Source organism: Dichomitus squalens (assembly GCF_000275845.1).
Source record: "Dichomitus squalens LYAD-421 SS1 unplaced genomic scaffold DICSQscaffold_28, whole genome shotgun sequence".
NCBI lineage: Eukaryota > Fungi > Basidiomycota > Agaricomycetes > Polyporales > Polyporaceae > Dichomitus > Dichomitus squalens.
This window is the reverse complement of record NW_006766910.1, coordinates 184,897-211,145: the sequence shown is the minus strand read 5'-3', so window position 1 is coordinate 211,145 and position 26,249 is coordinate 184,897. Positions and strand designations below refer to the sequence as shown.

Genomic DNA, 26,249 nt, shown 5'->3' with positions numbered 1-26,249 from the left:
ATCCTTTCTCGTGTGCCACTATCTAGGCCGATATGGAGCCGGAAAAACTTACAGCAGGCCCATCTTCAGCACCTGCTGACAAAAAGAAACCGACCGTGATTATCACGATTGGGATGGCGGGAGCCGGAAAATCCACATTCGTGCAGAGGATTAACTCGTACCTGCACTCGCAAGACCCACCATCGCCGCCATACGTCCTCAATCTCGATCCTGCAGTCGCAAGCACACCATATGAGGCTAATATTGACATCCGGGATACGGTCGACTACCATAAAGTGATGAAGGAGTGTGTCTCAATCGTGCTTCTTCTCCGGACATCTAGAGTGGTTAATGACCCCGATCGGCACCGTCTTCCTAGGTACAACCTCGGCCCCAACGGTGGCATCCTTACCGCGCTCAACCTTTTCACGACCAAGTTCGATCAAGTGCTCGAAATCGTCGAGAAACGAGCAGACACAGTCGAGTATGCTTCCATCCATCATGTTCAGAGGCTGACGTAATTGCTCACTTACACCTCCTGTAGCTATGTGATCCTGGACACTCCAGGGCAGATAGAGATTTTTACGTGGTCTGCATCCGGGGCGATTATCACGGACGCCGTAGCATCGTCCTTGCCCACCGTTGTCGCCTACATCATCGACACACCCCGCACAACCGCCCCAGCAACGTTCATGTCAAACATGCTCTACGCCTGCAGGTGAGTGGACTGGCCGTCTCGTAGAACGACCCACATGGTCCCCTCCGGCGACGACTCGTCCCGGGCGCCATGCTATACCGTAAACGGCATGCTGGTTACTCACGCAAATCCATAGTATCCTGTACAAAACAAAATTGCCATTCATCCTTGTGTTCAACAAGACGGATGTCCGGCCCCATGATTTCGCCGTCGAGTGGATGCAGGACTTTGAGGCGTTCCAGGCCGCTCTCGCGTCACACCAGGGCACGACGGACGACGAGGGCGAACCTACGTACATGAACAGCCTCATGAACAGTATGAGTCTTGTGCTAGACGAGTTTTACAAGCACCTGACGGTGCGTAGCGTACCCTTCTGACCCACGTGGAATAGCTCACAAGCCTCGATTCGCAGGCGGTTGGTGTGTCCAGTATGACAGGGGCAGGGGTAAAAGAGTTCTTCGAAGCCGTGGACGCGTCTCGCGCCGAATACGAAAGGTAGGCGAATCCACCCGCATTAACACCATACATCACTGACAGTTCATCTTACGCTTCACCCATCACCACGCGCTATACCGACTAGGGAGTACCTCCCGGAACTTCAACGTGCCCGCGAGTCCCGCGATAAATCCCTCAACGCAATGAAAGAAGACTCGCTCTCCCGCTTTATGAAGGACCTCGCCGTCGACCACGAGCAGAACCCCGCCGCCGCCCAAGCAGACAAGTGGGATCCCACCGCAGAAGAGGAGGATGACGACTACGACCTGGATGTCAACATCATTGACCGCAGTACGTGTTCTCTTCGCCTCTTCATATCTTCTTGTGCTCGCATCCCCCCTTCCCCCGCCCATCCCTTCCTGCACTTGACTGTCTGGTGATACGAACCCGGAGCGCTGACTTCCCGACCTGCGTGATCAGGTGAGGATGTATGGCATGGACAGTATATCGACGTAACGCGCATGCGGCCGCGGTCCGATCAGGGGCTGGCGTGGCCTCGCCCCGGCTGACAATCCCATTCGGCCGTCGAGGATCCGTGTTAGAGGTTCTTTGAAGGTAGAAGGGCAGGACAGTAGGTGCATATCCTCCGCGCAGACTCGTATCGTGTCACTACGCACGTTTAGCCACCTGTAGCGTATAAGTAAGGCGTTCCGAATTGCCCACGCCAGCGCCGCTTCTACCATCACTAGCAGCATCCCACGCAGCAATTTGAAAAAGCTCCGGAGTCCGAGCTCCACGGCCTCGGGTTGGGCGTGCATGGCAACATTCTCATGAAGTGTCTGTGCATGCCGCTTCTCCTTGAGGCTCGTGATTGAGAGGTAAGCACATATAGCTACTTCAATCTGAACGCACCGGAGGCTCGCTGGAACGCACCAGGTGTAGGAAGGTCGTGTGACATGCTGCGGTAATGCTCTCACCTTGCATGCATGGAGATAGCCGGTGATGCGAATGTGGTCTAGTGAATACGGAGTGGGGAAAGCAGATCGTCTTTACACTTGCCTAAGGTACTGAAGAATATTCCATGCCGTCCGAGAATAGTAGTTACATGCAAGCGATGAGTCCCCTGTCCACCCTGCACTTCAGGCTCGTGATCGATCTTGACCACCCCGATAGAAGAACTCAAGAGACTATTAGTCCCAGGGTACCTACCGCATGCCGCTTTACCGCCTAAGGACATCATTATGCAGAGCCGTTGGCAGGCTGAATCAGACCGCCCCTTGCACTTCCTTCAACTGACTCCAGTGGCAGCGCTCCGCGCGATCGCTAGCCAAAACGGCTCCAGAAATAAAGCGTTTGGCTCAGCATAGAATGTCGAGGCATGGGACGGACTTTTGGTGGCTGATTACGCATCCTCCTTATTGACAAAAATACCGTATGGCCTTTGTCCTCAAGCTATGAGAACTAGATTTTACCGGAGGGTCAGCGTCGATACGCATGTTCGCTGTCAGTTTGGCAGAAGAGGGTGTATATTTATGATCGCGACGTCTGCGAACTGATAACGAGCCTCAGCATGAATCCCAGGCCCAGATGATAGCCGGCGATCCTTTCCCGCCGGGGACTGCGTAAGTACGTTGCGAAGGCACCTGCGTGTGTGGGCTGTGCCTGTGCTTCGAAATCAAGGCATGTTTGCAATGTTCCAGGGATGCAATGCAACCACAGGAACTTAGTATTCAGCTGGCTCAGGATTCCATCCCTGCTTGTGTTACAGTGAGTCAGAGAATGATACCAACAAGAGCGAGGACTTAGGGAGGGGTTCGAGGCGAACAGACTACATGCCAAGAAGCCGAGACGGACCAGAAGAAGGCTACGATTCCGTAAAGTCATAGAACAGGGCCGATCTACAATACCTCGATGTTCCATGTCTTCCTTTTATCCGCGGTGGCTTGGAGGAATGATCTGCGCAATTGATCACAGGCAGTAATGATGGCGTCGACCGCCACAAAAATGCACAGAGAGCGGGAATAGGACAGCGGAATTCGGCCACATCTTCTAATGGGCTCGGTCCTTGCAGCCACTCTCCGGCCGCATCGATGTCCGAGGACGTCGACGTGATGTTGACAGGGAATTTAATCCGATTGACTGACTTTGAACATTCCCCAATTGTCGTCGGTTGCCCTCCGCACCGCATGGCATTACCTATTCCGGTCATGCACTTTTCCTTACATAAGCGCGTATAAAGTCTCCTGCCATCTCGTCCTCCTCCCGCCGGCAGCGTCTCGACCTCCTCGTCCACTACAGGCTCCACGTTCTCGTCTTCACGCTACGACCTCAAGACACGTCTAGGTACACTAAGAATCCTCACGACCGCGTCAAGATATGGAACGGTAAGATTGTGGTTGAACATTGTGGCGGGAGACCTCGACTGACCATGACGCAAAGCTACTCGAAGATTGAGAAAGTTGGTGAGTGCTCCACGCAGCCTCCGCGCAGCAAACCTGGTCATTCTTCTGGTCGATGTTGATGGGCATCGTCAGGCGAGGGTGAGTGGATGACGTACTCCACTGTCTGCTCGCACTTTGGCTCACCATGCTCGCTGTACCGCCCATCCACCCTCTCACCTGCCGCTCCTCACGTCCACCCCCTCTGCCACTATTTTGCTCAGGAACCTACGGAGTCGTTTACAAGGCTCGGGACATCAACACAAACAGGGTCGTGGCGCTTAAGAAGATTAGATTGGAAGCCGAAGACGAAGGTGTTCCCAGTACGGCCATCCGGGAAATCAGCCTTCTCAAAGAGCTTAAGGACGACAACGTGGTTCGGTGAGTGGTCATTCCACTCGTGAGCTCTTCTCGTGCCATCTTCTCGGGGCCCTCCGCTATTGTCTGCGTCTTCCAGACGTGCTCTTGTCCTCTATATCCGCCTCGATCGTTCGATCGCTGACGGCGTCTTGTCTCGGTATCACACAGGCTCCTCGACATCGTCCACGCCGATCAGAAGCTCTACCTTGTCTTCGAGTTCCTCGATGTCGACTTGAAGAGATACATGGAGAACGGCAACAAGTCTGGCCGTCCCATCACCCCGGACATTGTCAAGGTGCGTGCGAAGCCCCATCCCTCTCCATCCAGAGACGCGTAAGGGCACAAAAAATTCTGTCACTTCACATCGACGCGTGTCAAACGCGTGTTTAACCCTTTCGTCGCGTCGCAACGCGTTCGCTGCGCCAACTGTGTATATATCACGTATATCACGTGATTGCGTCGTTGGGCCCCCACGAGGTGACTTGGGCAGGGGTCACCGACAAGGGCGGAGTCTACAGCACGGGACAACGACATCCACACACCGAGGTCATCGCAACTACCGCGCATGCTCCCAGGCCTGCGCCGGTTACGATACTGAGGCCTCGGTTGTAGTATCAAGCTCTGCCGTTGGTGGGAGTCCCTTCTCACGCCATGCATGATGCCGCCCGACAGCCCGACTTGCGTTTACACCATATGCTCAGCGCATGGGCTTGAGAGTTATGGCGCGCTATCTTACGGTACTGCCTCATCCACCCCACGGAGTTCAGAGCTAGTAGATACATTGTTACTTCCCCGCTATTCCCCTCCCAGAGGCGTGAGCGCTGACAGCAGGCCGCCCGCAGAAATTTACGCATCAACTCACATCAGGCCTGCTCTATTGCCATTCCCATCGCATCCTCCACCGCGACCTCAAGCCCCAAAACCTGCTGATCGATAAGGACGACAACCTCAAGCTCGCCGACTTCGGTCTCGCACGCGCCTTCGGTATCCCAATGAGGACATACACTCACGAAGTACGTCCGTGTGCTGTCATTGTAGTCGTGTTTTGAGTTGCGTGCTCAATGTCAGGAACTTCGTTCCACAGGTCGTCACGTTGTGGTACCGCGCTCCCGAGGTCCTGCTCGGCTCGCGACACTACTCCACGGCTATCGACATGTGGTCCGTTGGGTGCATATTCGCCGAGATGTGCATGCGCGGCCATCCGCTCTTCCCCGGTGACTCGGAGATTGACCAGATCTTCAAGATCTTCAGGTCGGTCGTTTGCGGGTGGCTAGTGGGTTTGTCTAATCTCCGTCATCTTCTAGGGTACTTGGCACACCTAACGAAGAGATCTGGCCGGGGGTTCACCAGCTGCCGGACTACAAACCGTCGTTCCCGCATTGGTCAGCGCAGGACCTCCGCGAGCACGTTACGACATTAGACAGCGAGGGCATCGACCTCTTGAAGGTACGCTTTCTGCGTCCCCGTCTCGACTTGCCCTTGCTGACCGATCTCTGTAGCTGATGTTGACGTACGACACCGCCAAGCGTATCTCCGGTGAGTTCGGTGTCCTAGACGATCGTTCTCCATGTCATGCTGACCCCTAATTTGCAGCCAAGCGTGCCCTTATCCACCCCTACTTCAGCGACTTCGCCGCCGCCTGACACCTCGACCCCCAGCCACCCCTGATCCCCGATACATTTCGCTATGCTACTCTGCCCGGTCCCATCTGGTCTCGCTCTTGTGCCTGTCGTTTGTTACTTCAAGGTTCCCCTGTCCTTGTTCACATTCTCGTTCACGTTCACGTCCTCATGCATCTCTCAATCCTCTCGTCAAGCAATGTTGTTCGACTCACACACACCCATACACCTCATACACTATATTGTACTGCCCTAAACCTTGTGTGTTTCTACGCCACGACCCCGTCGCCCTCCGTCTCTCTCACGTCCCGCACGCCGCCCTCTCTCGACTCGGCATCCACGTTTCCTGTCACGTTCCCCGTGTGTTTTCCCACGTTGTCATGTTTACGAACGCGTCGATATCCGCTCGCTCAGCCGCTTGATGACCCCCAATGTCCGCCCGCTCGCCGCCTGATGACCATGTCCGTTTGCCCTTCGATGATAGTCCCCTCCATTTACCCTCGCTACCCTTCACCCTCTCCCCGCTACCCTCTACATGTCGTCTCTTCCATAGTTGTTGGCCCGGCGCCGTGTTTCGGTCATTGTATCAAATGTTCGCCTTTCGAGCGCGTCTCCCTACCGGCGCTTGCCTGCGGAAGCGCTGTAGCTGTGTCGCCCTCAGGCAAGGTGCGTGGTGTGCGACGTGCGTTCCTTTTGCTCTGCAACGTCGGGAGTTCCATGAATTCCAGTGCAATCAGGTACTTAGCAGCGTTGCGTGTGGGTCGGGACGTGCCGACTCGGCAGAATCCTGCTACTACCCGCTCCGGTTGTGACTCAGTACTCAGTGCCAAATCGACGCTTCTGAGTCTTCATTCGATATCGAGTCCTCATACAAAGACCAAAGAACGATCCCATTGTTCCCCGGTGTTAAGTATATGTGAAAGTATCGAATGGCTTCACACGCGGCCTTCATCGGGACATCATCCCGACCACTATGGACTAGCAATGCGAGGATGAGTGCGTGTCACTGATACGGAGAACTGTTCTCCCATCTCAAGGGAGGTGTTTCACAATCCGGCCAGCACAGATATGACTCTTGTACCTGGCACTGTAGACAAGTGCACTTTGCGGACAATGGACATTGGATTGGACACGTTGAGCACGGAAAACCGTTGAACCCATTGGTCTGCTGCGTCCTCTGTGACCACATAAGGTTCCCTCATTGCAGAAAATCACAGGGACTAAGCATATGTACATTGTCCGATACAGGTAAGAAGGATCACAAAGACAGAGCGATCCGCGTAGGCAGCCACCATCCTCGAGTGTCCCGACAAGCTAGGACCCTTTCACGAATCAGTTTGAGCACGAATCGGCTGTTCGTCGACTTTGCGAGTCGGGAGCATTGTGGACTGCATAGTCGAACGAGCCCATTCGGCATTCGCAGATAGGTCGGGGTGTTGGTGCCCTTGCAGTTCGTCCTCAACCTTATCGTCAAGAGGCCAGACGATTTCAGGACTGTTGACATAGTCCTCGAACACCTCCAGCACAGCATCATGGCTGTCGAGCTTCTCGGCTTCCTCGAACGTCTCCTCGCTTGGCTTGGTGGGTTCAGACAACACGTTGGCCTTTTTGGCCTTGCGGGCGCCCGATCGCTTGATGTTCAGGGCCTGGATTTCGCTAGGCGGTCGTTGATAGTCTCCATCTCGCGATGCAACTGTCGGTAGTAGCGAAGGTAGCGGAGATGCCGTGGCCGTCTGTTTCGCCCGAGCCACTTGGGCCGAGCGAGCCTCCCACTCCTCGACCGCGTAACGAGCTTGAAAGAGCTTAAGCAGGTCGGCGAGCAGGTCGCGGAGAGGATGATGAGGGTGCCCATCGCCCTCGAGTGGCTGGTCGTCTTTACCGAGCCTTTCTGCGCCGCCCATAAAGGCGATTTTGACATTGCCGTGACGGAGCCTTGCCTGCTTGATCGTGGAGATCTTAGTCTCACTACACGTATACCGGTTTCTCCCTTGATTAGTCACCCCGTCAAAGTAGTCATTGATGAAGCTATGGACCACCGACAAAGTGCAATTGCTGCGTATGAAGCGTATGGCGAGGAAGATGATGACGTGGAGGAAGGATTCGAGCTCATCAGGAATACCAAGGGGACGATGAGGATACGCGACAGAGCGAATGGACATGAAGTACCAGGTGCCCTGGTTTGACATGAGCCAGTGGATCACCTGGATAAGACTGATAACGTACCACCCGACGTGTTTGACCAGCCTTGAGCTTTTCCTCGTCCCCGGGAAGGAACTTGGAGAGCTCCCAATCGCTCAGGATCCCAGTCCAATAGATCCACCCAGACTTAATAGTGGGTAGGATCAAGATATTACCTGCGCTGACATCACCGTGCAGTATATGGCAACTTTCCACAGCTTGCCAGTGGGCTATATCGATAGGTATGAGAACTACCCATCACACGGACGAAGCTGTTTGCTCACCAATGATGCAGTGCATTATGACGCGAGCCAGCTGTTGTCCGTACAGGAAAGACGTCACTTCCAAGCAGACTTCCGCAACCACTATCCTATAATGTTGCATGGGAGGCAAACCGACACCGTCGCAGGCATCCGTTTCCGACGTAGCCAGGCGGGGCCGTTTCGTGCCTCTGTCGTCGCGTTTGTCTCCAGGCCTCTGGGCATCGCTAGCGGCCTTGTCATCGCGTTGGTCGCTGGGCCTTAGAGGCTCGCTAGCGCCACCGCGGCGTGGTTCGCTAACGGATGACTTAGTCCTGACAACCGAGTCCGAGCCCCTCGCCCTCGAGGGAAGGCTGGCAATGTGTCGCTTCGATTTGTCTCGTTCCGGGGCCTTCACCTCGTCGTGAGGAGCCTCAGACCCCTGCACGTCGGGCTTCTTGTGGCCAGTGATCGGCGAATACTCCGACGCCTCCGTCTTCTGCTGTCCGACAGCGCCATGACAGACGAGAGTAGGAACACAGCTAACTTTCGCTGTGTTCAGCTTCTGGAGCATATCGCCCTCGTGCTCAAGGTCCACATAATGTGGTCTCCACGTATCCTTCAAAAAGACGAAGCGTTGAGTCTCCCACTCCAGAGCAATGTACCCACGCGTGCCACGACCGAACAGACCGGAAGAGGGGGTGATGGACTTGCCGATCAGGTAGACCCGTCCATCGACGGTCACCTTGTAGCGAGGCCAACCCTTGGGCACCGACTGTTGGAAGAGCGTACGGACGTATTCAAACACAGGCCGTATCTCGGAGCATCTCGGGCGGGGTGGGTGATCAGTCTGGTAATTGCACGTCGCAGCAGGGTCGTCGTGCAGTAGGCCATGCTCGAAGAGAGGAGATTTCCCAGGATCGTCAGCAGGGCCAAGGAAATCGCTGGGAATGGCAGTGATCTTTCGCTCCAGCTCTTTGACGTCGTGGCGATGGGCGAAAGACAGGGCATCCATCCGCTTCCAACCACACGAGTCCTTCGACAAAGGAACCGCCGTGGTGTCGACGCCCTGTTGTTCCGGTGTCATTTTCGAGAAGGCGTAGAGGAAGTGAAGGAGTCGCTTTGTGTGTTCGAGTGTCTCGACGTAGTTCAGAGCCTCGGTGACGATGCAGCCGGAACGGTCCCATCGGATAACGCGGAACTCGGGGCCATTCACGAAGATCATGAACAGCGCGGTACGGTGTTGATATGTGAAGACGCGTTCGGCATGAGACATCAGCTGTCCCCTCACAAAGCGACGAGTCTCTGCCTCGTCCCCCTTCTCCTCCTCATCCTCCATCTCCTCCTCGTCCTTCGTATCCTTGCCTGACCGATCCTCAAAGGCATCGAGGTGCATGCCCCCGCGCTTGAACTCGACAGGTAATCGCTGCAAAGCCCAGTTCGTGGCACCAGGCACGATAGTGCCCTTGTCGACGTCCGAGATGAAGGAGCCGTCGATCTTGTACCGCAATTTGTCCGTTCCTTGGGATTTGTCTTCTGACAGATTCAACACGTGTCCCGGACAAAGATTGTGCTTCTTATCCATCCTTGCCTATGATTGCCCGACGGTGTTAGCCTTGACTCGTCATACCACTGAGAATGACTTACCCATGCCGCCGAGACAATCTCCTCCCCCCTCATATCTGTCGTGCTCCCTTTTCTACCAGCGGCGGGAGGTGCACACGCATTCTTCAAAACAGACGAGATCTCAGCCATATTCTCCTCGGAGAAGGCTTCATTGAACCCATCGATGGAAGGGAGGTAGGTCTTCATCAGTCGCTCAAAACGCAAGAAAAAAGTGGTGCGCCGGACGTCCGCCATCATTGTCTTTGGTTGCGGTTGCGAACAGATGAAAGACTAGTCCAGGGAGACAGTTGTGGTCTCTAGCGCGGTTGATGCGTAGGTTAGGAGGCGAAGAGTTGATATCGAAATTGGGGTGGCGTGAGCGAGGCCTAGTGAGGAGGTATGTATGATGCAGATGGTTCAAGGAAGGGATGATTTACCTGATGGCGTGGGAGTAGAGGGTATTTGTACTGGCAGAGATGCGGTGGTTAGGTCGAGGCCGCGTGGCGAAGCTGTCATTGGTGGCACCCAAGATGATCAGTATTGAGAGACAAACGGGATAGTTGCTGGAACCACAAACCCAAATACGGGAACAATGGTAGCTACTGCTTTGTCTTGACTGACTTGACGTGGTAAGTATGAGTCATGGAGCCATCACCATTCGCGAGATGTAGTGCTTGGTTCGATTGCCTTTTCTGGATGATCGGTGTCCACCCAGAACAGACCGCCGCACTGCATCAATACCCACTTTGCTGTGAGTAGGTGGTTGCTAGGTGGCATACTAGGTTGCTGACATCGAGGTGTTTGCGAGTCTTTTAGAAGAAAGAGAATATTGCGCGACATCCATACTGGCTACATATGTCGTTTTCATAGTCCGCAGATTAGACGCCCTCAGGCTGGGCCGAAAGGTCGTCCACCCCCGTACTTCATTCCTTTTTGAGTCCTCTCGGACAAAGAAAAGCAAACATACCATTGTGCCCGGCATTGATTATATGTGAAAATATCGACAGGCCTTCTCGACCTGGACCACTGAAGACTGGTAGTGCAAGGGTGAGTGCGTGCCAATACAGGGAACTGTTCTCCCATTTCACAGGAACTCACGATCTCTCCAGCACATATATGACTCTTATATCTGGAACTGTATGCGAGTGCAACTTACGGATAATAGACATTGCTTACGAAACGTCGAGCACGGAAACCTGAAGTGCATTGCTCTATTGCGTCCGCCGGGATCTACCAAGTTTTTGTCGTTGCAGAAATGTATAGGAACTAAGCATATGCACATTGTCCGATACACGTACTGGATCGTCGACTTCCCTAGCGGGGGGCTTTGGGGACTGCACTGTCAGACAAGCCTTCTCGGCCTTCTTGAATGACAAGTCCGCACTCTGTACGTTAGTCGCCGAACGAATCGTCAAGGGTCGAGGAGCCTGGAGACCATACTATTCGAAATGTTTGCTCGATCATAGATAGGTTGAACTTCTACGATTAACTGAGCCATACCACGACACGACTCTGAGAGGCTTTTTAGCTGGAGTCAACGTAGGCGAAGCCGTTGCGTGGAAGCCGCTCGCCTTAGACGCGTGCTAGCGATCAAAGACCGCTCATTTCTGAACCAGCTGGGTTCCGCTGTAGTACTAGTATGAATGTCAGCTCCAGCAGAAAGTCTATCTTATGCGGGAGCGGTGGGCAGAGATGTCAGAGATCACCGTAAGTTTAGCCTCGCCCAGGCCCTTGCCGGAACGTGCCGGGTAGATCACCCATATAAGGCAATCGAACCAAGTACATTTCGGTGGCGAGTCGTCCTGTCTGACTATTCATCTCACGTCGAGTCAGTCAAGATAAAACGGTAGCTATCATAGTTCGTCATATCGGATATGTGGACTTATCGATTGCATCCTTGTCTTTAGTGTCTGATCACCGTGGCTGAATCTGGACGCAGCCAGCTTCGCCTCACGGCCTTGGGCAGGACGTTCGGATCCCCGCTGATCAGAGTACAAATGCCCTCTTCTCCTGCTCTGCTTCAGGTGGCTTATCTCTTACTCGATCCATAATGGCCCCTCACTCACTTCGCCCTAATCCTAGTGTCAACTCTTCCCCTCCCAACCTACGTCATAATCGTACCAGAGACCATAACCGTATTCCTGGATTATCCGTTCGTTCGTCCGCGACCACAGACAGGGATCATATGATGTCCGACGGCCGGAACACCACCGTGTTTCTCCACTTCGAGCGACTGATGAAGACCTACCTCCCTTCTCTCGAAGGGTTCGATGAAGCCTTCCCCGAGGAGAAGATTGCCGAGATATCCACTGCGTTGAAGACTGCCTACACAGCTCCAGGTGCACGAAAGCAAGAGACCGCGCCTGAGAATGCGCCTGAGACCGCGCCTGAGACCGCGCCCAAGAAAGGGTCTAAGGTCAAGGCTGAGAAGATGATCTCGATGGCATGGGTACGTGATACGTCGTTCTCGGTGGCTCAACGAGTCAAGGTTAACATCGTTGGACGATCACAGGCACAGATAGATAAGGACCACCGTCTCTGTCCTGGACACGTCTTGAACCTGTCAGAGGACAATTCTGAAGGGACGGACGATAAACGGTACAAGATCGATGGTTCCTTCATCTCGGACGCCGACAAGGACTCCATAGTGCCTGATGTCCCGAACTGGGCTCTGCAGCGGCTTTCCGTCGAATTTAAGCGCGGAGGTACTAGCCTCGATGCCTTCGACGATCATCCAGGCAAGACATTAGAGAACGAGGCGGAGAGTCGTCGCCTTGTGAGGGGACAGCTGATGTCGTATGCCGAACGCGTCTTCACATACCAACACCGTACCGCGCTGTTCATGATCTTCGTGAACGGCCTCGAGTTCCGCGTTATCCGATGGGATCGTTCCGGCTGCATCGTCACCGAAGCTCTGAATTACGTCGAGACAGCGGAAGACACAAAGCGACTCCTCCAGTTCCTCTACGCATTCTCGAAGACGAGTCCGGAACAACAGGGCGTCGACACCACGGCGGTTCCTTTGTCGAAGGACTCGTGTGGTTGGAAGCGGATGGATGCCCTGTCTTTCGCACATCTCCACGACGTTAACGAGACGGAGGGAGAGATCGATCCGTCCACCATGCCCAACGATTTCCTTGGCCCCGCTGACGATCCTGGAAGATCTCCTCTCTTCGAACGTAGGCTACTGCACGACGACCCCACTGCGACGTGCAATCACCAGACCGATCACCCACCCGACCCGCAACGCTCCGACTCGGACATACGCCCTGTGTTTAAATACGTCCGCACGCTCTTCCGCAAGTCGTTGCCCAAGGGCTGGCCTCGCTACAAGGTCGCCGTCGATCGACGGGTCTACCTGATTGGGAAGCCGATCACGGACCCCTCCGGTCTGATTGGTCGCGGCACGCGTGGGTACGTCGCTGTGGAGTGGGAGACTCAGCGCTTTGTCTTCCTGAAGGATGCGTGGAGGCCACATTATGTGGACCTCGAATACGAGGGCGACATGCTTCAGAAGCTCAACGACGCCGGGGTCTCCTGTGTCCCTACTCTCATCTGTCATGGCCCCGTTGGGCAGCAAGAGACGGAGACGTCGGAGTATTCGCCGATCACTGGTCACAAGCGCTCCGACGCCGGCCGTCCTGATGATGACGACGCAGAGGTGAATGCAAGCGGGCGACCGATAGCACCCCTCTCCTCGAGGGCGAAGGGTACAGTTTCTGCGGGTGAGGCCAGGCCAACGTCAAGCAAGCCACGACGCGGAAAAACCAGCGAGCCTCAGAAGCCTCAGGACAACCGGGGTGGCAAAGGCACGAAACGCGTTCGGGAGGAAGCGGAAGTTTGTGATGGCGTTGGCTTGCGTCATATGCAGCATTATAGAATAGTAGTGACTGAGGTCTGTCTGGACGTGACGGCCTTCAGGTACGGAGAACAGCTGGCTCGCATCATTCTAGATTGCATTCAAGGTAAGCATCCGACTTCATCTGCTCAGGCGGTGCTTTAACGCCTTTCCGACGCAGCCCACGGAGACGCATACGAGAAATGCGGTATACTACACCGCGATGTCAGCGCCGGGAATATCTTGATCCTGCCCACGATCAAGTCTGGATGGAGTCTCTGGAAGGGAGTTCTGAGCGATTGGGAACTGTCCAAACGCTTTCCCAGGGGTGGTGAGAAGCCCAAGGCTCGTCAGCCACATCGAACTGTACGTTGCCAAATCTGTCTAGGTCGTCCGTTGACTCATGTCGCATCAGGGCACCTGGTACTTCATGTCCATCCGCTCTCTCGCACATCCTCATCGTCCACTTGGTATCCCTGACGAACTCGAATCCTTCCTTCACGTCATCGTCTTCCTCGCCGTATGCTATGTACGTAGCAACTGCGATCCGCTGGCGGTCCACAGCTTCGTGGAGGACTACTTTGACGGGGCTATTCACCAAGGGGACAACCGGTATACGTGCAGCAAGACTAAGGTCTCCACGATCAAGGAGGCGAGGCTCTGTCACGGTGATATTGACATTGCCTTTCTGGTTGGCTCAGAGACGCTCGATGGGGATAAGCAGCCACTCGAAGGCGATGGGCAGCCTCGTCATCCTCTCCGCGACTTGCTCGCCGACCTGCTCAGCCTCTTTCAAGCTCGTTACGCGGTCGAGGAGTGGGAAGCTCGCATGGCCAGGGTGGTTTCTCAGGCGGAAGTAGCGAACACTACACCCCCACTGCCTTCGCTAGCGTCCATTATATCTTCCGACTCGCAGTCACCTAGCACAGGACGCCGAAAGATACGACCACCTGCTGCTATTGCTCATGACCATAGGAAGCCGTCGGGAAACAAATGGAAATCCGTCGCGACGTCATCCGCCCAACCCAGAAAGCCCAGCCAGGAGACGTTCAAGCAATCGGAGATGCTCGACAGCCATAGCGCCGTACTGGATATGTTTAAGACGTATTTGGACGATTCTTCTTATGCCTGGCCCCTTGACGATAAGGTGGACAACCAACTTGCAGAATACGAACCCCCCAACCCCTTCAAGAAGGCCAAGAAGGCTCGTCTCACGACGCAGACTGCAATGCCCGCCATTCGCGAAGTGGATGAGCAGCCAGTCCGTGCCCACACTGGTTCCTGAAACGGTCCTGCCTGGATGGTGGCTGTTTACGTGGAAAGCTCTGTCTTCCTGGTCCCACCCGCATCAGATAGCGTACCTGTGTCCAGCTCTTGTAATTTCTGCGATGATAACTCCTTCTCATCTTTGGTATTCTGTTCATCATGCGTGGTCCCTTCGCATAATCAGTCGATGCCGTAAGGTCGGTGAAGGACATTCTATCAGGCGATGGACCAAGTAACTTCAGCACATTAGTTTGATTTACCCTCGACACTCCCGCGCCCTCAGTATAGTCATCTTTGAAGGGTCAGAAGAGTCCGTCCCAGGTGTAGCCGATGCTAATCATAATCTGATAGACTTCCAACCCAAGACTGGTGCCAACTCGTTGTGGTTAGACGAAGCCTATTTTGCGCAGACGATGAACTGTTTTTTCATGTGTTGACTAATATTCTTGATTGTGGTCAAGACTGCTCAGTCTCGAGGGAACAGAAGCAGCTTGTCCACGCGGCAAAGTGCCATCGATGGGGAGACCGTATCAGAGGGGAGAGATCGCAGCTGTAGTGCAGTAGGCCCGTTGAGACGTCGTACACGTCGAGACCTGCACATGTGCATGGAAGTAATGAAGGGTATCAATAATGTAGCGAACTAGACCGCCATCCTCATACTTAAGATAACAACCGAGCCTCGCCCTCATCCACGTAGAACCTGGCTCATCAACCAAGTCCGAAGACGAGACCAACCAAATCCTTCCACCCGCGTTTGACGAGCACCCGTACCCCACCCCCGTACTCCTCCCCCAGCCATTCCACAAACCGCGCATCTAACCCGCTGAACGGCCCGAGCTCGAATGAGATCACATCCTTCGGCGTCAGCATCACTGCCCCGCCCTCTCGGACACCTTCCCCGCCTCCCAATACTATCCGCTCCCTCCGTGACGAAGACGAGGGGCTGCACTGCTTACGCGTCTCGAGCAACGTCGCGAGCCTTGACAATATCGCCGTCGTATGCGCATGAAACGTGTCGAGCAGCGCGAGCGTCGTGAGCACCTGCCTGTCCCTCGTCGCGCTTGTGGCTGCGTCCGCCGGGGTGGCGCGCTCCGGAAGGTTGCTGCGCTCTCCAGGTATGAACATCGCCGGAACGTCCTCCGTCGCGGGCTGCGTGTCGGTAGCATCGTTATCATTGTCGTTGTCGCTCGCGTTGTTCGCACCCTTGATGCCCGTCCACGTCCACGCGGACATTGTGCTCGCCCTCCTCATCATGCGAGACGTCCTCCCCGCGTTGAGCGTGCTCCCGCTCCCCGACGGCCGGCCCTCGATGCCCATGCCAAGCGTACGAACGGACGGGGCGGAGCGTGTGCGCGCGTTGAGCTCGTCGTCGCCCTCCAGGCGGATGCTCCCCGTGCCCGTGCCCCAATTCGCCGAGCGACGCGGGGTAGTGCCAGGATAGGACGGGCCCAAGTTGCCATTGCGCCACGCGCCCATCCAGAGGCCGGCGCACATGACGCACACGTCCTCGTAGACGCGCCAGACATCGGTCCAGGTGGAGCTGGTGCTGCTGCGTGGCTTGCCGATGTGCTGGGAGGGGTCGCAGCAGAGGTCGTGGCCGTTTTCGGAGTCGAGCTGGAGGAGGCGGTCGAGCTCGGTCCACTTTGCGTCGAGGGTGATTGATTGATTAGGGATTCGCCTGTGAGCGTGTGTGCAGTGATGGGATGATGTGAAGAGAACGTACGAGTCTGACATCGCTCCAAGTGAAGCGGACGCTGGAGAGGCGGTGGGTGGGGCCTCGGCCGTTGAGCTGGTCGACGGGTTTCGCAACGTAGAATGCCGGCCGGGTGTTGGGCGTGGCGGAACGTAGGTCAATAAGGAGGTCATAGTATGACGGTTTGTCGAGGAAGATAGAGTCTGTCGTACACGCGATCCAACCGCGGCCTGACTTGCTCTCAAACGCGAGCTTGTCCAGATCATTGAGGGTGACCATGCCGAGAACTTTGATGCCAGAGGTGCTCTTGCCCTTCAACCGTCGTGGCTCACTCTCCTCGTTCTCACTTGGATCTATCGTCGAGACTAGTTCGCTCACTTGCTCTTCGTAGCACGTATCAGCCGCGACTTGGCAGAGAATGCAGGCGGCTTCAACAGGGGGCAAAGTGATGATAAGGACACGTCGTCGGCCGAGTATATGCTTGTATAACGTGAGAGAAGAGGGCCCAAGGATGCGGAGGAGGTGAGGAAGGTGTACGGTGGGAGCAGAGTCGGACCGAGACCCGTCCAGCTCAGCGGCCCATCCTCGCCAGTTGCTTCCAGTGCTGGAACTCGTGCTTGCACTGCTGTCGTCTAGGGTCTGACGCACCTTGCGCTGCTCGAAAAACTCGCGCGCGGGATCCCAATCCTCGTCTGTAGGCTCCATCGTGTCTCTATCGTCGAGCGCAGTATAGATAGAGTTCACAAGCCGCTTAAGGGCGGCTACATGCCGCCATGGGCGTGCTCGAGGGGACTTGGCTAGGAGAATGCCCAGCGAGGAAAGGCGGAAGCCTCTATGGCCGTGTTCAGATGTTTGTCGTCGTCGGAAGACGCATACGCCTTGGTAATCATCCTTCGTGAAGTATCTGTAGGAAGCAGAAATCTCTGTCATGAGTAGACATGGAGAGCGCGTACGGGGATCCAATTCACATTACATCCCGCTCTATGAGGTGTAGCCCGCTCGGCAGGGAACTAAACTCGACATGCGTAAGATCCAAATCTGTCATGACTATGAGCAACTTGTCCATACTACGGGTGGGTTGATGCTCTAAGGACGTACCGTCACTTGCTTTGAGGGACCAGTCGATGATATTGCCTTGTGTTCTGTGGAATGATGCATGGAATATAGCAACTGGCGTGAAAAGCGATTGATGAGTTCCGGAGCGCATGCATGCAAGGTGGGCGGTTCAACTACGATGGACAAACTGCCTTGAACTCCATAGAGGAGATGAAGGGAAGCCGGTCAGAAAGACATTTTATCCGTACAAAAACAAAGGATAGCGTATAATCCTGGCCTGCATCCTGTCCATTTCCTTGGGGAGGGTTTTCCGGGTCCGCACGGTACGAATGCGACCCTGAGGACGGGTTGGCAAGCACGCCTATTGGAACATGCGCGCGAAGCTCCCTCGGACAGTCGCCAACGTAGATTTGGAAAGTATGCTTCGCGATGGACCGTAACAAGTAATTCTGAAGTACTTGGCGTACCTAGATCTCGAGGAACAGGGTCTCCGGACTCCGAATGCATGAGCGTCTGCGGTTGGGTGCGAGCGCGACGCCAGGGTATATGCGCGCAGACACTGCGCAGTTAAATAGAGGTAACAAGGGTAGACAATAATACAGAAACGAGCGGTGTCGCCGTCGCGGAAAGCGTCGTGGTCGTCGTGGTCGTCAACGGGTAGCGTAAAGTCCGTAAGCGAAGGAGACGCCCAGAGTAGTGTCGCTTGCTGACTCAGCATCCTCACTTTCCAAATGGGGCAATACCCTCGCGCGTGGAGAGCGCTTCTGTACCTTTCCCTCGACCGCGACCGCGGCGGTCTCTCCGTTGTGCTCTGCTTCAACTCCTACATCTTCACCGGGCTGTGGACTTGTGACGCATCTATCAGCTACTGAGGCACGATTGCTAAGGTCCACATACTCTGTCATGATGCGCATACAAGGTGCCTCCGACGCCAGCCGTGGACGACCCCACTCTAGAAACAAGAAGTGGGTCGCAGGACAAGTTGACTCCCAGAATGGACACGCCACCGACAGCGAGCGATGGGAGCGCGGTAGTCAACGTCGCAGAGGTCGTGGGCGCGGCCACGCCCCCGCGCATCACGGTACACATTTGACCGTGCCCACCGACGTCTACGACGAGGGTGCCAGTGCGACGGAGGATGAAGGCGTTAGCGGTGCAGAGAGTGCGTATGAGGATGAACTTCCTCAGATCGAGGAGCCGGAGCACATCGAAGATCGGGAAGCTTTTTACAAAGAGGTGCGTATGGAGCCGCGAAGCGGACGCGTCGTGTCTAACCACCTTCAGCAGCTGGTGAGACAGCGTGAGATCGAAAGGAAGAAGGCGATCGTGGAGGGGAAGATGGACGATCCGAACGTACCCAAGCGACTGGAGGACGCAATTACCATGGTCGGGACGTGTATGGACATGTGCCCCAGGTTCGAGCGGTACCGAAGAGAGCGCGAGAACAACCTGGACAAGTGGGAAACCGTACGTGTATAGTCGTTCATGTTTTGCTGTCTCCGGGGCTGCTGAAGGTTTGGAGGTCGAGCTGGGTCAATTCAGGTGCGTGTCGATCTCCTCGCCGTGTTGTGAAGGTCTGATGCTACGCTTTCTTAGTTGACCTCTGTTCGGATTGGGTGGACACGGCCCACGGATCCAAGCAATGGAATATGGTTTTGAGCTCGAATGATTCCACTCGACCTCTGAATACAAGCCACCTCGGTTTTGTCAATACGGAACTAATACTCTCGAAGATACCTGGCACGAAGCGTGTAGACCACAGACGCGCGGTCAAGATTTACGAGCGCGCGGCAGGCGACAAGACGCTTCCCTCGGATCTTCGTCCACCCCCGGTGTTGAAGGTTTACTTTCCCTCATGAGACTGTTGCACGAGATCTGACACGAAAGCCAGAAAACACTTGACTACCTGTTCCACGACCTTCTCATGCGAGAAGGATTCTCTGAAACGCATGATTTCATACGAGACCGCTCGCGCGCTGTTAGGGCCGACTTCACTATGCAACATGAAACGGGTCCAATAGCGATCGAATGCCACGACCGCTGCGCCCGCTACCACATTCTCGCTCTTCACCTCGAACGAGACAACCCCAAGTTCGTCCTACATCTCGAAGAACAGCAACTCATGTTCAGTATGTCCACTCGCGTTATCGCAGCGTCTGTCCTCCCTGACGCTAAATGCCTGCAGCGCTGCAGAGTCTCAAGGAGTTTTACGACGACCAGCGGGGCCGCTACCAATCCCCCACTGAACTCGAGATGCGCGTGTATCACCGCCTCATCCACATCCGCGACCAGAGAGAGCGGCACGAGGATATCCCTGACGAGATCCGGAACCATCCTGTTTTCAACCTCACCACGCAGTTCCGCCTGCGCGTCCAAGCAAAGAGCGCCCCGATCTCCAAGACCTCACGACTCGTCGTGGATGAGGAAGCGATGCACATCTTCGGACAGCTCGCGGCGGTACTGCGGGAGCAAAACAATGTCGCGATGATCTACCTCGTTGCGTGCATCATGGAGCGGCTATTTGGCAAGGACACGATAGAGGACATTGAGGCCATCCGCGGGGACCTCACCCTTGCGGAGATCATCGACGGCATCTCGAGGCCACTCGATGATACTCAGCTCGAGACCGCCGACGAAGGACATGCGTACATCGAGGACGCTGCGTCAGCCACGGAGGAAATTACGGACATGGATGAGGAGCCTGAGCAAGACGAACAACCAGTCCCTGCCCCTTCTGCCTATGCAGTCCCCCCTGTCACGAAGAGCGCGACCGAATGGCTGACGAATAATTTCGGTGCACAACCTCCGGCGCCGACCGCAGGCCCTTCGACAAACGTTTTCTCTTCCGTCTCGGCCCCAGTGGGCTCTTCGTCCTCCGGCACGTCTGCATTCACTGGGCTCGCAACGTCGAAGCCCACTTCAAACACCTTTGGCACTACGTCAGGGTTTGGCTCGCCTGGCTCTGCATTTTCCACGTCGGCGAGCGCCCCATCGCTGTCGGGGTCGGCGTTCGGGAACCTCGCGACTAAGTCTAGTGTATTTGGAGGCACGACGTTTGGCCCGGTGCCTACCGGTACACCGCCTGCTCCAGGGTCCATCTTCGGGGGCGGGAGCGCACCAAAGTCGGTTTTCGGGGCGAGCGCTGCACCTCCCCTGACGTCTCAGCCTACTTGGGCGACCGAGGCCCCGAATCTTGGGGGGCAGTTCACCGCCCCCAGTCAGAACACCACCCCTCAAGCCGCAGAACGGACCCCTCCCCGGAATGCGAGCGCCCCTCTCAATCCCTCTGTCCCATCATTCGTCCCGCCTCAGGTCAGCTCGGGGGTTGCATCGTCGAGCTTTGCCCCTCCCCAGCCTGCACCGGTCGTAGAGAAACCATCTTCCATCTTCTCTACGAACCTCTTCCCTGCCACTCCGGCTGTCCCCGCGGGCGAGCCAGCGAAGCCATCCGGCAGCATCTTCAGTATCCCTTTATTTCCTACACATCAACCGCAAACAACATCACCACCTGTGCAGTCGTTGCCGCCAATACCACCAGATGTACCAACAGAGCCCTCCTCCCCCGTCGCCCCTGAGCAGTCCCTACCCGACCAAACCCAAACGCCTGCCCGCAGCTTCACCGAAAGGCGTAAGTCGCTATGGGACCTCCCGGGCTCATCGTCTCCCTTCTCGCGGCTCAGGGAAGACCGCATGACATTCACCCCAACCCCAGGCAATGCGCCCGAGCCGCGCACGCCAATTTCGCCCACCGCGGGACCCCCGTCCCTCGGCAGGGCGCCCCACATCGCCCTTCCCCCTACCCCCACCGCGAGGTGGTTCGACCCGGATTCCCAACCTCAATCACTGGGAGAGCAGTCGGATGTCGCGCTCTCGCGCAAGAGATCGCTCCTGCACTTCCCCTCGCTCACGCTACCGACGACCCCGAGCGCGTCTGAAATTCTTAGTCCCATACACCTCACTACGCCCACCCCGGGCAAGACTGCCCCTGCCGCAAGCGGAGGCCCGTCACCTTTGTATCGGTCTCACATCGCCGAGTCTGTCCCCTCCTCAGAACCTTCGACCTCGACAATGCGCCCTCCCCTGCCGAAGCCCACGACGCCCCCAGCCCTGAAGCCCGTGCTCGAAATCCAGACTAACGGCATCTCCAACTCCGCGCCCTCCCCAACCAAAGCCTCAACTTCAGTCAGCGCGAACGGCAAGGGCAAAGCGAAGGAGACGCAAGCGGACCTTGATACCAAAGCAACCAGGTTCCTGCGCACTAGCACGCTCGTGCGCTCGTGCTGGTCGCGCTGGCGGGCACGGATGGAGGCGCAGCATGAGTGGGAGGAGGCGATCAGGCGGAGCGAGGCGTACAAGACCCGCGTGCACAAGTCGGAGCTACAGACCAGCTTCAGCGGGAGCTCGATCAAGAGCTTAGGCTTGGGGGCAGGCGAGGGAGGGAAGGAGCTGGGGAAGAAGAGGAGGATCTCGATGCCGCCGGACATAGGGGAGGCGCAGGTGCGGCGAGCGAAGAGGAGGCGGTCAAAACAGTTCCAAAGTCCGTTAACAGACGAGGCTCTTACGAGGAGATTGCAGGAGGTATGTTCCTCACCAGTCCGTCCAGCGAGATGGTCACTCATCGTTGCGTACAGAACCGCGAAGAGAATGAGAAGCGTTGGGCGCCTGGCTCTTTCCGTAAAGCTGTGCTCGACAGACTGAAGGCGCGGCTGGAGCCTGGAGATGAGCTTGACGACTGGTGCCTCTGGGTGTCCATGAATACCGAGAACGACAAGACTGCGGTATGGATTGAGCGCAAGTTAGATGTGCCGGCTTCAGGGTACTGGGTTTCAGAGAACGTGTTCTCAATACCGGCATTCAAGAAGCCAGAGGGGCCGGGGTCCCCTGGACTCATTGTGTTTGAGCGAACACCGCTCGAGGGGACCGATGACGAGATTGAGAAGTGTGTCTAGTCGAGATATTGATGGAGACTGAGCTGACAGTATCTGGCACCTTAGGAAATACCGCGTCCTAGATGATTGCGCGCGCCTCCGCGACGTGCTGGGATTCCTTCCTCCTCTTGATCAGAGACGTTACATTCCGTGCCTGCTTATAATCACCTGGTCCGAGAACGAAGACTGCGAGAAGACAAGAGACTTGGTTGACATGGTAGGTTCTGCTCAATCTTCTATCCCGTCAATACGAATTGATCACCGGCGCAGACGCACAAGCTTGTCAAGGAGGGTACCATCAAGCACGTCTCCTACTTCAAGGTGGCCACTACAGTGAAGGACCTGGATGAGAAGTTCGCCAGTACCATCGATATTACTCCGCTCGATGTCGAGGACCGATTAGCAGTGCCTCTTGGTTGGAGAGGTATGTCCTCTTCCGTTGGAGTGTCGGGGATATCGCGCTCAATTCAGTGTCATATCTAGACATTAGGAGCCTCTTCGTAGACCCAGTACATTCCGCCATCTCCGATTTGTTGGATACCTGCTGGCCTGACGACGAATGTGCGTTCTTCTCGCGTAGTCAAGTCTGCATCGTTTCTCATGTAGCATTCGGCAGTCAACTGGGTGCGCTACAACCAGGTTATGTCTGCCATCGGGGACATCCTGAACTGCGCGTTGCGCGCCATCTTGAGCCTGTTCAATGACACCCCATCCTACGTCACCGTCGAGATTCCTGAGGACGTCCCACAACCCGGAGTAACAGGTCGGAGTGAGTGTCTACGCTTTCAGTCCCGCGGCCTCAATATGTTAACATGAGTTGCAGAGTACGCCACTGGTGCATTCTCGGAAGGTCTCGCAGACCTGCTGTACTCGTCAGCCAAGGACCTGTTAGGAAACAGGTTCGCATCGGCGCCGATGCTGTTCCCCAGAGACGTCGTCGATGCAGCACAACGCGCGACAGAAAGTGCGATCAACAGGCAAGTCCACAAGCTCCGCCAGCTTGCTGCCGACGCCGCTCTCCGTGCTTCCGTGTCATCGTCAGTCGGGCCTTCGCCGAAACGCAGGGCGTCTAGCGACGATCCGCGTCTCAACGGGTTCGTTCTCGTTCCCTGTGCCTATTGAATACGACGCTCATGCATTGTTTCAGCTCGACATCCTCGAAACGCGTGCGTCGTTCGCCCTCAGATGATGGCATCATCGACGTGTATGCAGACGACACCTCGACGTCTCCCCCACCAAGCATATCTGCCGCGACGGATATGAGTGACAAGCCCCTCGTCACGGTCGGAATGCTTCGCGCGCTCGCCCGAGACGTGCTCAAGACCTATGATAAGTAGGTCCACCGCGGAATGGCCATCGATCGTGTCTTCGATTTCTGTATCTTGCATCTTGGTTATATATATATCATTCTGCATTGTATTGCAATCCGTCTCCATTGTGCTTGCAGTGCGGTCGTGCTGCGCGAGGTCTTTGCTGTTGCGATCGCATCCGTGGACAGTCCCCCACAACTCATCAATAGCCGCACTGCTGCAGAGGTGACCTGAAGACGGTGCCCGCGACATTCATTTATCCGCGCAGGTAGAATTGCCCGGTGAACGCTCAACACTTGGCTCGTGTGACGCAGGGACTCACAACAGACAACAAACGACAAAGGTCCCCACATCCATTACAGATCGATCACATTCATGAGAATGTCTAAGCTAGCTGACATGAGAAAAACAAACTATTCTTGTACGCGTTCATCTACTTCAACGGTCTCGACAGGTCAGGAACACATCATGCATCAGTACGAGCACGGATCCGCGCCTCCTCCCCTTCATGAATGGTGGCCATCGGCGTCACGGTGGAGTGCGTGACCAGACGAGCCTTCTTGGCCGCCTGCGCAAAGAATTCGGGAGGTTGGTATCCGTCCAGTCCGTCCTTGACCTTATCGTCAAGAGGCCAGACGAATCTAGGGTTGTCCACATAACGCTTGAACACTTGCAGCACAGCAAGGTGGCTGTCGAGCTTCTTGGCTTCCTCAAACGTCTTGTCGCTCGGCTTGGTGGGTCCAGAGAACACGTCGACCGTGGTAGCGTCCTCTGGCTCGATGTCATCAGCACCAAATTCGCTAGGCGGTCGTTGATAGGCTCCATCTCGAGATGCAACTGTCGACGTCAGCGAGGGCGGCGAAGGTTCCGGGACCGCCTTTTTCGCCTCATCCAGTCTGGCCGAGCTCGCCTCCCACTCCTCAACCGCATAACGAGCTTGAAAGAGCTTGAGCAGGTCGGCGAGCAAGTCGCGGAGAGGATGACGAGGGTGCCCATCGCCCTCGAGCGGCTGGTCGTCTTTACCGAGCTTGTCTGCGCCGCCCATGAAGGCGATGTTAAGATGGCCATGACAGAGCCTAGCCTCGCGGATCGTGGAGATCTTACTCGTGCTGCACGTATACCGGTTGCTCCCTTGATTAGTCATCCCGTCAAAGTAGTCCTCCATGAAGCTATGGACTACCGACAAAGAGCAATTGCTGCAAATGAAGCGTATGGCGAAGAAGATGATGACGTGGAGGAAGGATTCGAGTTCGTCAGGAATACCAAGTGGACGATGAGGATACGCGAGAGAGCGGATGGACATGAAGTACCAAGTGCCCTGATACGACATGAGCCAATAGACGACCTAGACAGAGTTGGCGACGTACCGTTCGATGTGGCTGACGAGCCTTGAGCTCTGCCTCGTCCGCAGGAAGGAACTTGGAGAGCTCCCAGTCGCTCAGAATCCCAGTCCAATAGATCCACCCAGACTTGATAGTGGGCAGGATCAAGATGTTTCCGGCGCTGACATCGCGATGCAGTATGCGGCACCTTTCCACAGCTTGCCGGTGGCCTACATCAAAAGGTATTAGAGCGCCCCTTCACACAGACAAAGCTGTTTGCTCACCAATGATGCAGTGCATTATGACGCGAGCCAGCTGTTGTCCATACAGGAAAGACGTCACTTCCAGGCAGACCTCCGCAACCACTATCCTATAATGCTCCATGTGACGCAAACCAATGCCGTCGTAGACCTCCTCTTCCTTGTCTAGAAGAGGGCGTTTCGGCCCCTTGTCATCATCGCGTTGATGTTTAGGCCTCAGAGGCTCGCTAGCACCGCCGCGGCGTGGCTCGTGAACGGATGGCTTAGTCCTGACAGCAGAGTCCGAACCCTTCGCCCTCGAAGGAAGGCCGGCAATGCGTCGCTTCGACTTGTCTCGTTCCGGGGCCTTCACCTCGTCGTGAGGAGCGTCGGACTTCTTGTGGCCAGTGATGGGCGAATACTCCGACGCCTCCGTTTCCTGCTCTCCGACGCGGCCATGACAGACGAGAGTGGGCACATAGGAGACCTTGGCCTTGTTGAGCTTCTCAAGCATTTCGCCCTCGTATTCGAGGTCCACATAATGTGGCCTCCACGCATCCTTCAGGAAGACGAAGCGTTGAGTCTCCCACTCCACAGCGACGTACCCTCGCGTGCCACGACCAATCAGACCAGAGGGGTCCGTGATCGGCTTCCCAATCAGGTAGACCCGTCCATCGACGGTGACCTTGTAGCGAGGCCAGCCCTTGGACACCGACTCATGAAAGAGCGTACGGACGTATTCAAACACAGGGCGTATGTCGGGGCGTTCCGGGTCGAGCGGGTGATCGATCTGGTGATTGCACGTCGCAGTGGGGTCGTCGTGCAGTAGGCCATGCTCGAAGAGAGGAGATTTCCCAGGATCGTCAGCAGGGCCAAGGAAATCGCTGGGAATGGCAGTGATCTTTCGCTCCAGCTCTTTGACGTCGTTGCTATGGGCGAAAGACAGGGCATTCATCCGCTTCCAACCACACGAGTCCTTCGACAAAGGAACAGCCGTGGTGTCGACGCCCTGTTGCTCCGGACTCGTCTTCGAGAATGCGTAGAGGA

General features: G+C 55.9%; 7 protein-coding genes across 7 annotated transcripts in view; 4 read left to right on the top strand and 3 right to left on the bottom strand.

The window, feature by feature from the left end:
- Positions 1-3: 3 nt before the first annotated feature.
- On the top strand, positions 4-1,831 carry DICSQDRAFT_108837 (XPA-binding protein 1). Its single transcript, XM_007367761.1, has 6 exons — positions 4-463; positions 524-697; positions 813-1,032; positions 1,089-1,171; positions 1,257-1,462; positions 1,592-1,831. Exons 1-6 carry the CDS (start codon positions 33-35, stop codon positions 1,678-1,680), a joined length of 1,203 nt encoding a protein of 400 aa, XP_007367823.1. The 5' UTR covers positions 4-32; the 3' UTR covers positions 1,681-1,831.
- A 1,557-nt stretch (positions 1,832-3,388) lies between these two features.
- Positions 3,389-6,050, top strand: DICSQDRAFT_89307 (Pkinase-domain-containing protein). Its single transcript, XM_007367760.1, has 9 exons — positions 3,389-3,495; positions 3,551-3,578; positions 3,773-3,930; positions 4,078-4,204; positions 4,752-4,922; positions 4,994-5,160; positions 5,214-5,355; positions 5,409-5,445; positions 5,503-6,050. Exons 1-9 carry the CDS (start codon positions 3,488-3,490, stop codon positions 5,550-5,552), a joined length of 888 nt encoding a protein of 295 aa, XP_007367822.1. The 5' UTR covers positions 3,389-3,487; the 3' UTR covers positions 5,553-6,050.
- Positions 6,051-6,853: 803 nt separating this feature from the next.
- On the bottom strand, positions 6,854-9,805 carry DICSQDRAFT_172040 (uncharacterized protein; the record flags this gene model as incomplete). Its single annotated transcript, XM_007367759.1, has 4 exons — positions 6,854-7,702; positions 7,752-7,936; positions 7,991-9,536; positions 9,593-9,805. 4 exons carry the CDS (start codon positions 9,803-9,805, stop codon positions 6,854-6,856), a joined length of 2,793 nt encoding a protein of 930 aa, XP_007367821.1.
- Positions 9,806-11,638: 1,833 nt separating this feature from the next.
- Positions 11,639-14,722, top strand: DICSQDRAFT_138570 (uncharacterized protein). The gene is made up of 5 exons (XM_007367758.1): positions 11,639-11,923; positions 11,945-11,999; positions 12,063-13,515; positions 13,570-13,754; positions 13,804-14,722. Exons 1-5 carry the CDS (start codon positions 11,736-11,738, stop codon positions 14,671-14,673), a joined length of 2,751 nt encoding a protein of 916 aa, XP_007367820.1. The 5' UTR covers positions 11,639-11,735; the 3' UTR covers positions 14,674-14,722.
- Positions 14,723-15,362: 640 nt separating this feature from the next.
- Positions 15,363-17,554, bottom strand: DICSQDRAFT_65039 (uncharacterized protein; the record flags this gene model as incomplete). Its single annotated transcript, XM_007367757.1, has 4 exons — positions 15,363-16,295; positions 16,378-17,251; positions 17,316-17,385; positions 17,446-17,554. 4 exons carry the CDS (start codon positions 17,552-17,554, stop codon positions 15,363-15,365), a joined length of 1,986 nt encoding a protein of 661 aa, XP_007367819.1.
- Positions 17,555-18,193: 639 nt separating this feature from the next.
- Positions 18,194-23,717, top strand: DICSQDRAFT_156285 (uncharacterized protein). Its single transcript, XM_007367756.1, has 12 exons — positions 18,194-18,639; positions 18,691-18,870; positions 19,137-19,244; positions 19,295-19,532; positions 19,589-21,981; positions 22,035-22,342; positions 22,398-22,548; positions 22,602-22,755; positions 22,815-22,892; positions 22,948-23,100; positions 23,155-23,425; positions 23,479-23,717. Exons 1-12 carry the CDS (start codon positions 18,307-18,309, stop codon positions 23,666-23,668), a joined length of 4,557 nt encoding a protein of 1,518 aa, XP_007367818.1. The 5' UTR covers positions 18,194-18,306; the 3' UTR covers positions 23,669-23,717.
- Positions 23,718-24,107: 390 nt separating this feature from the next.
- Positions 24,108-26,249, bottom strand: part of DICSQDRAFT_181948 (uncharacterized protein) — a gene marked incomplete at its 3' end in the record, with an annotated part of 4,060 nt that continues 1,918 nt past the window's right edge. Inside the window, exons 4-6 of the mRNA XM_007367755.1 lie at positions 25,248-26,241; positions 25,009-25,193; positions 24,108-24,959 (exon numbers count right to left, since the gene is read on the bottom strand). Of these exons, the coding sequence (XP_007367817.1) occupies positions 24,108-24,959; positions 25,009-25,193; positions 25,248-26,241 (2,031 nt within the window). The remainder of the gene's footprint in view (positions 24,960-25,008; positions 25,194-25,247; positions 26,242-26,249) is intronic.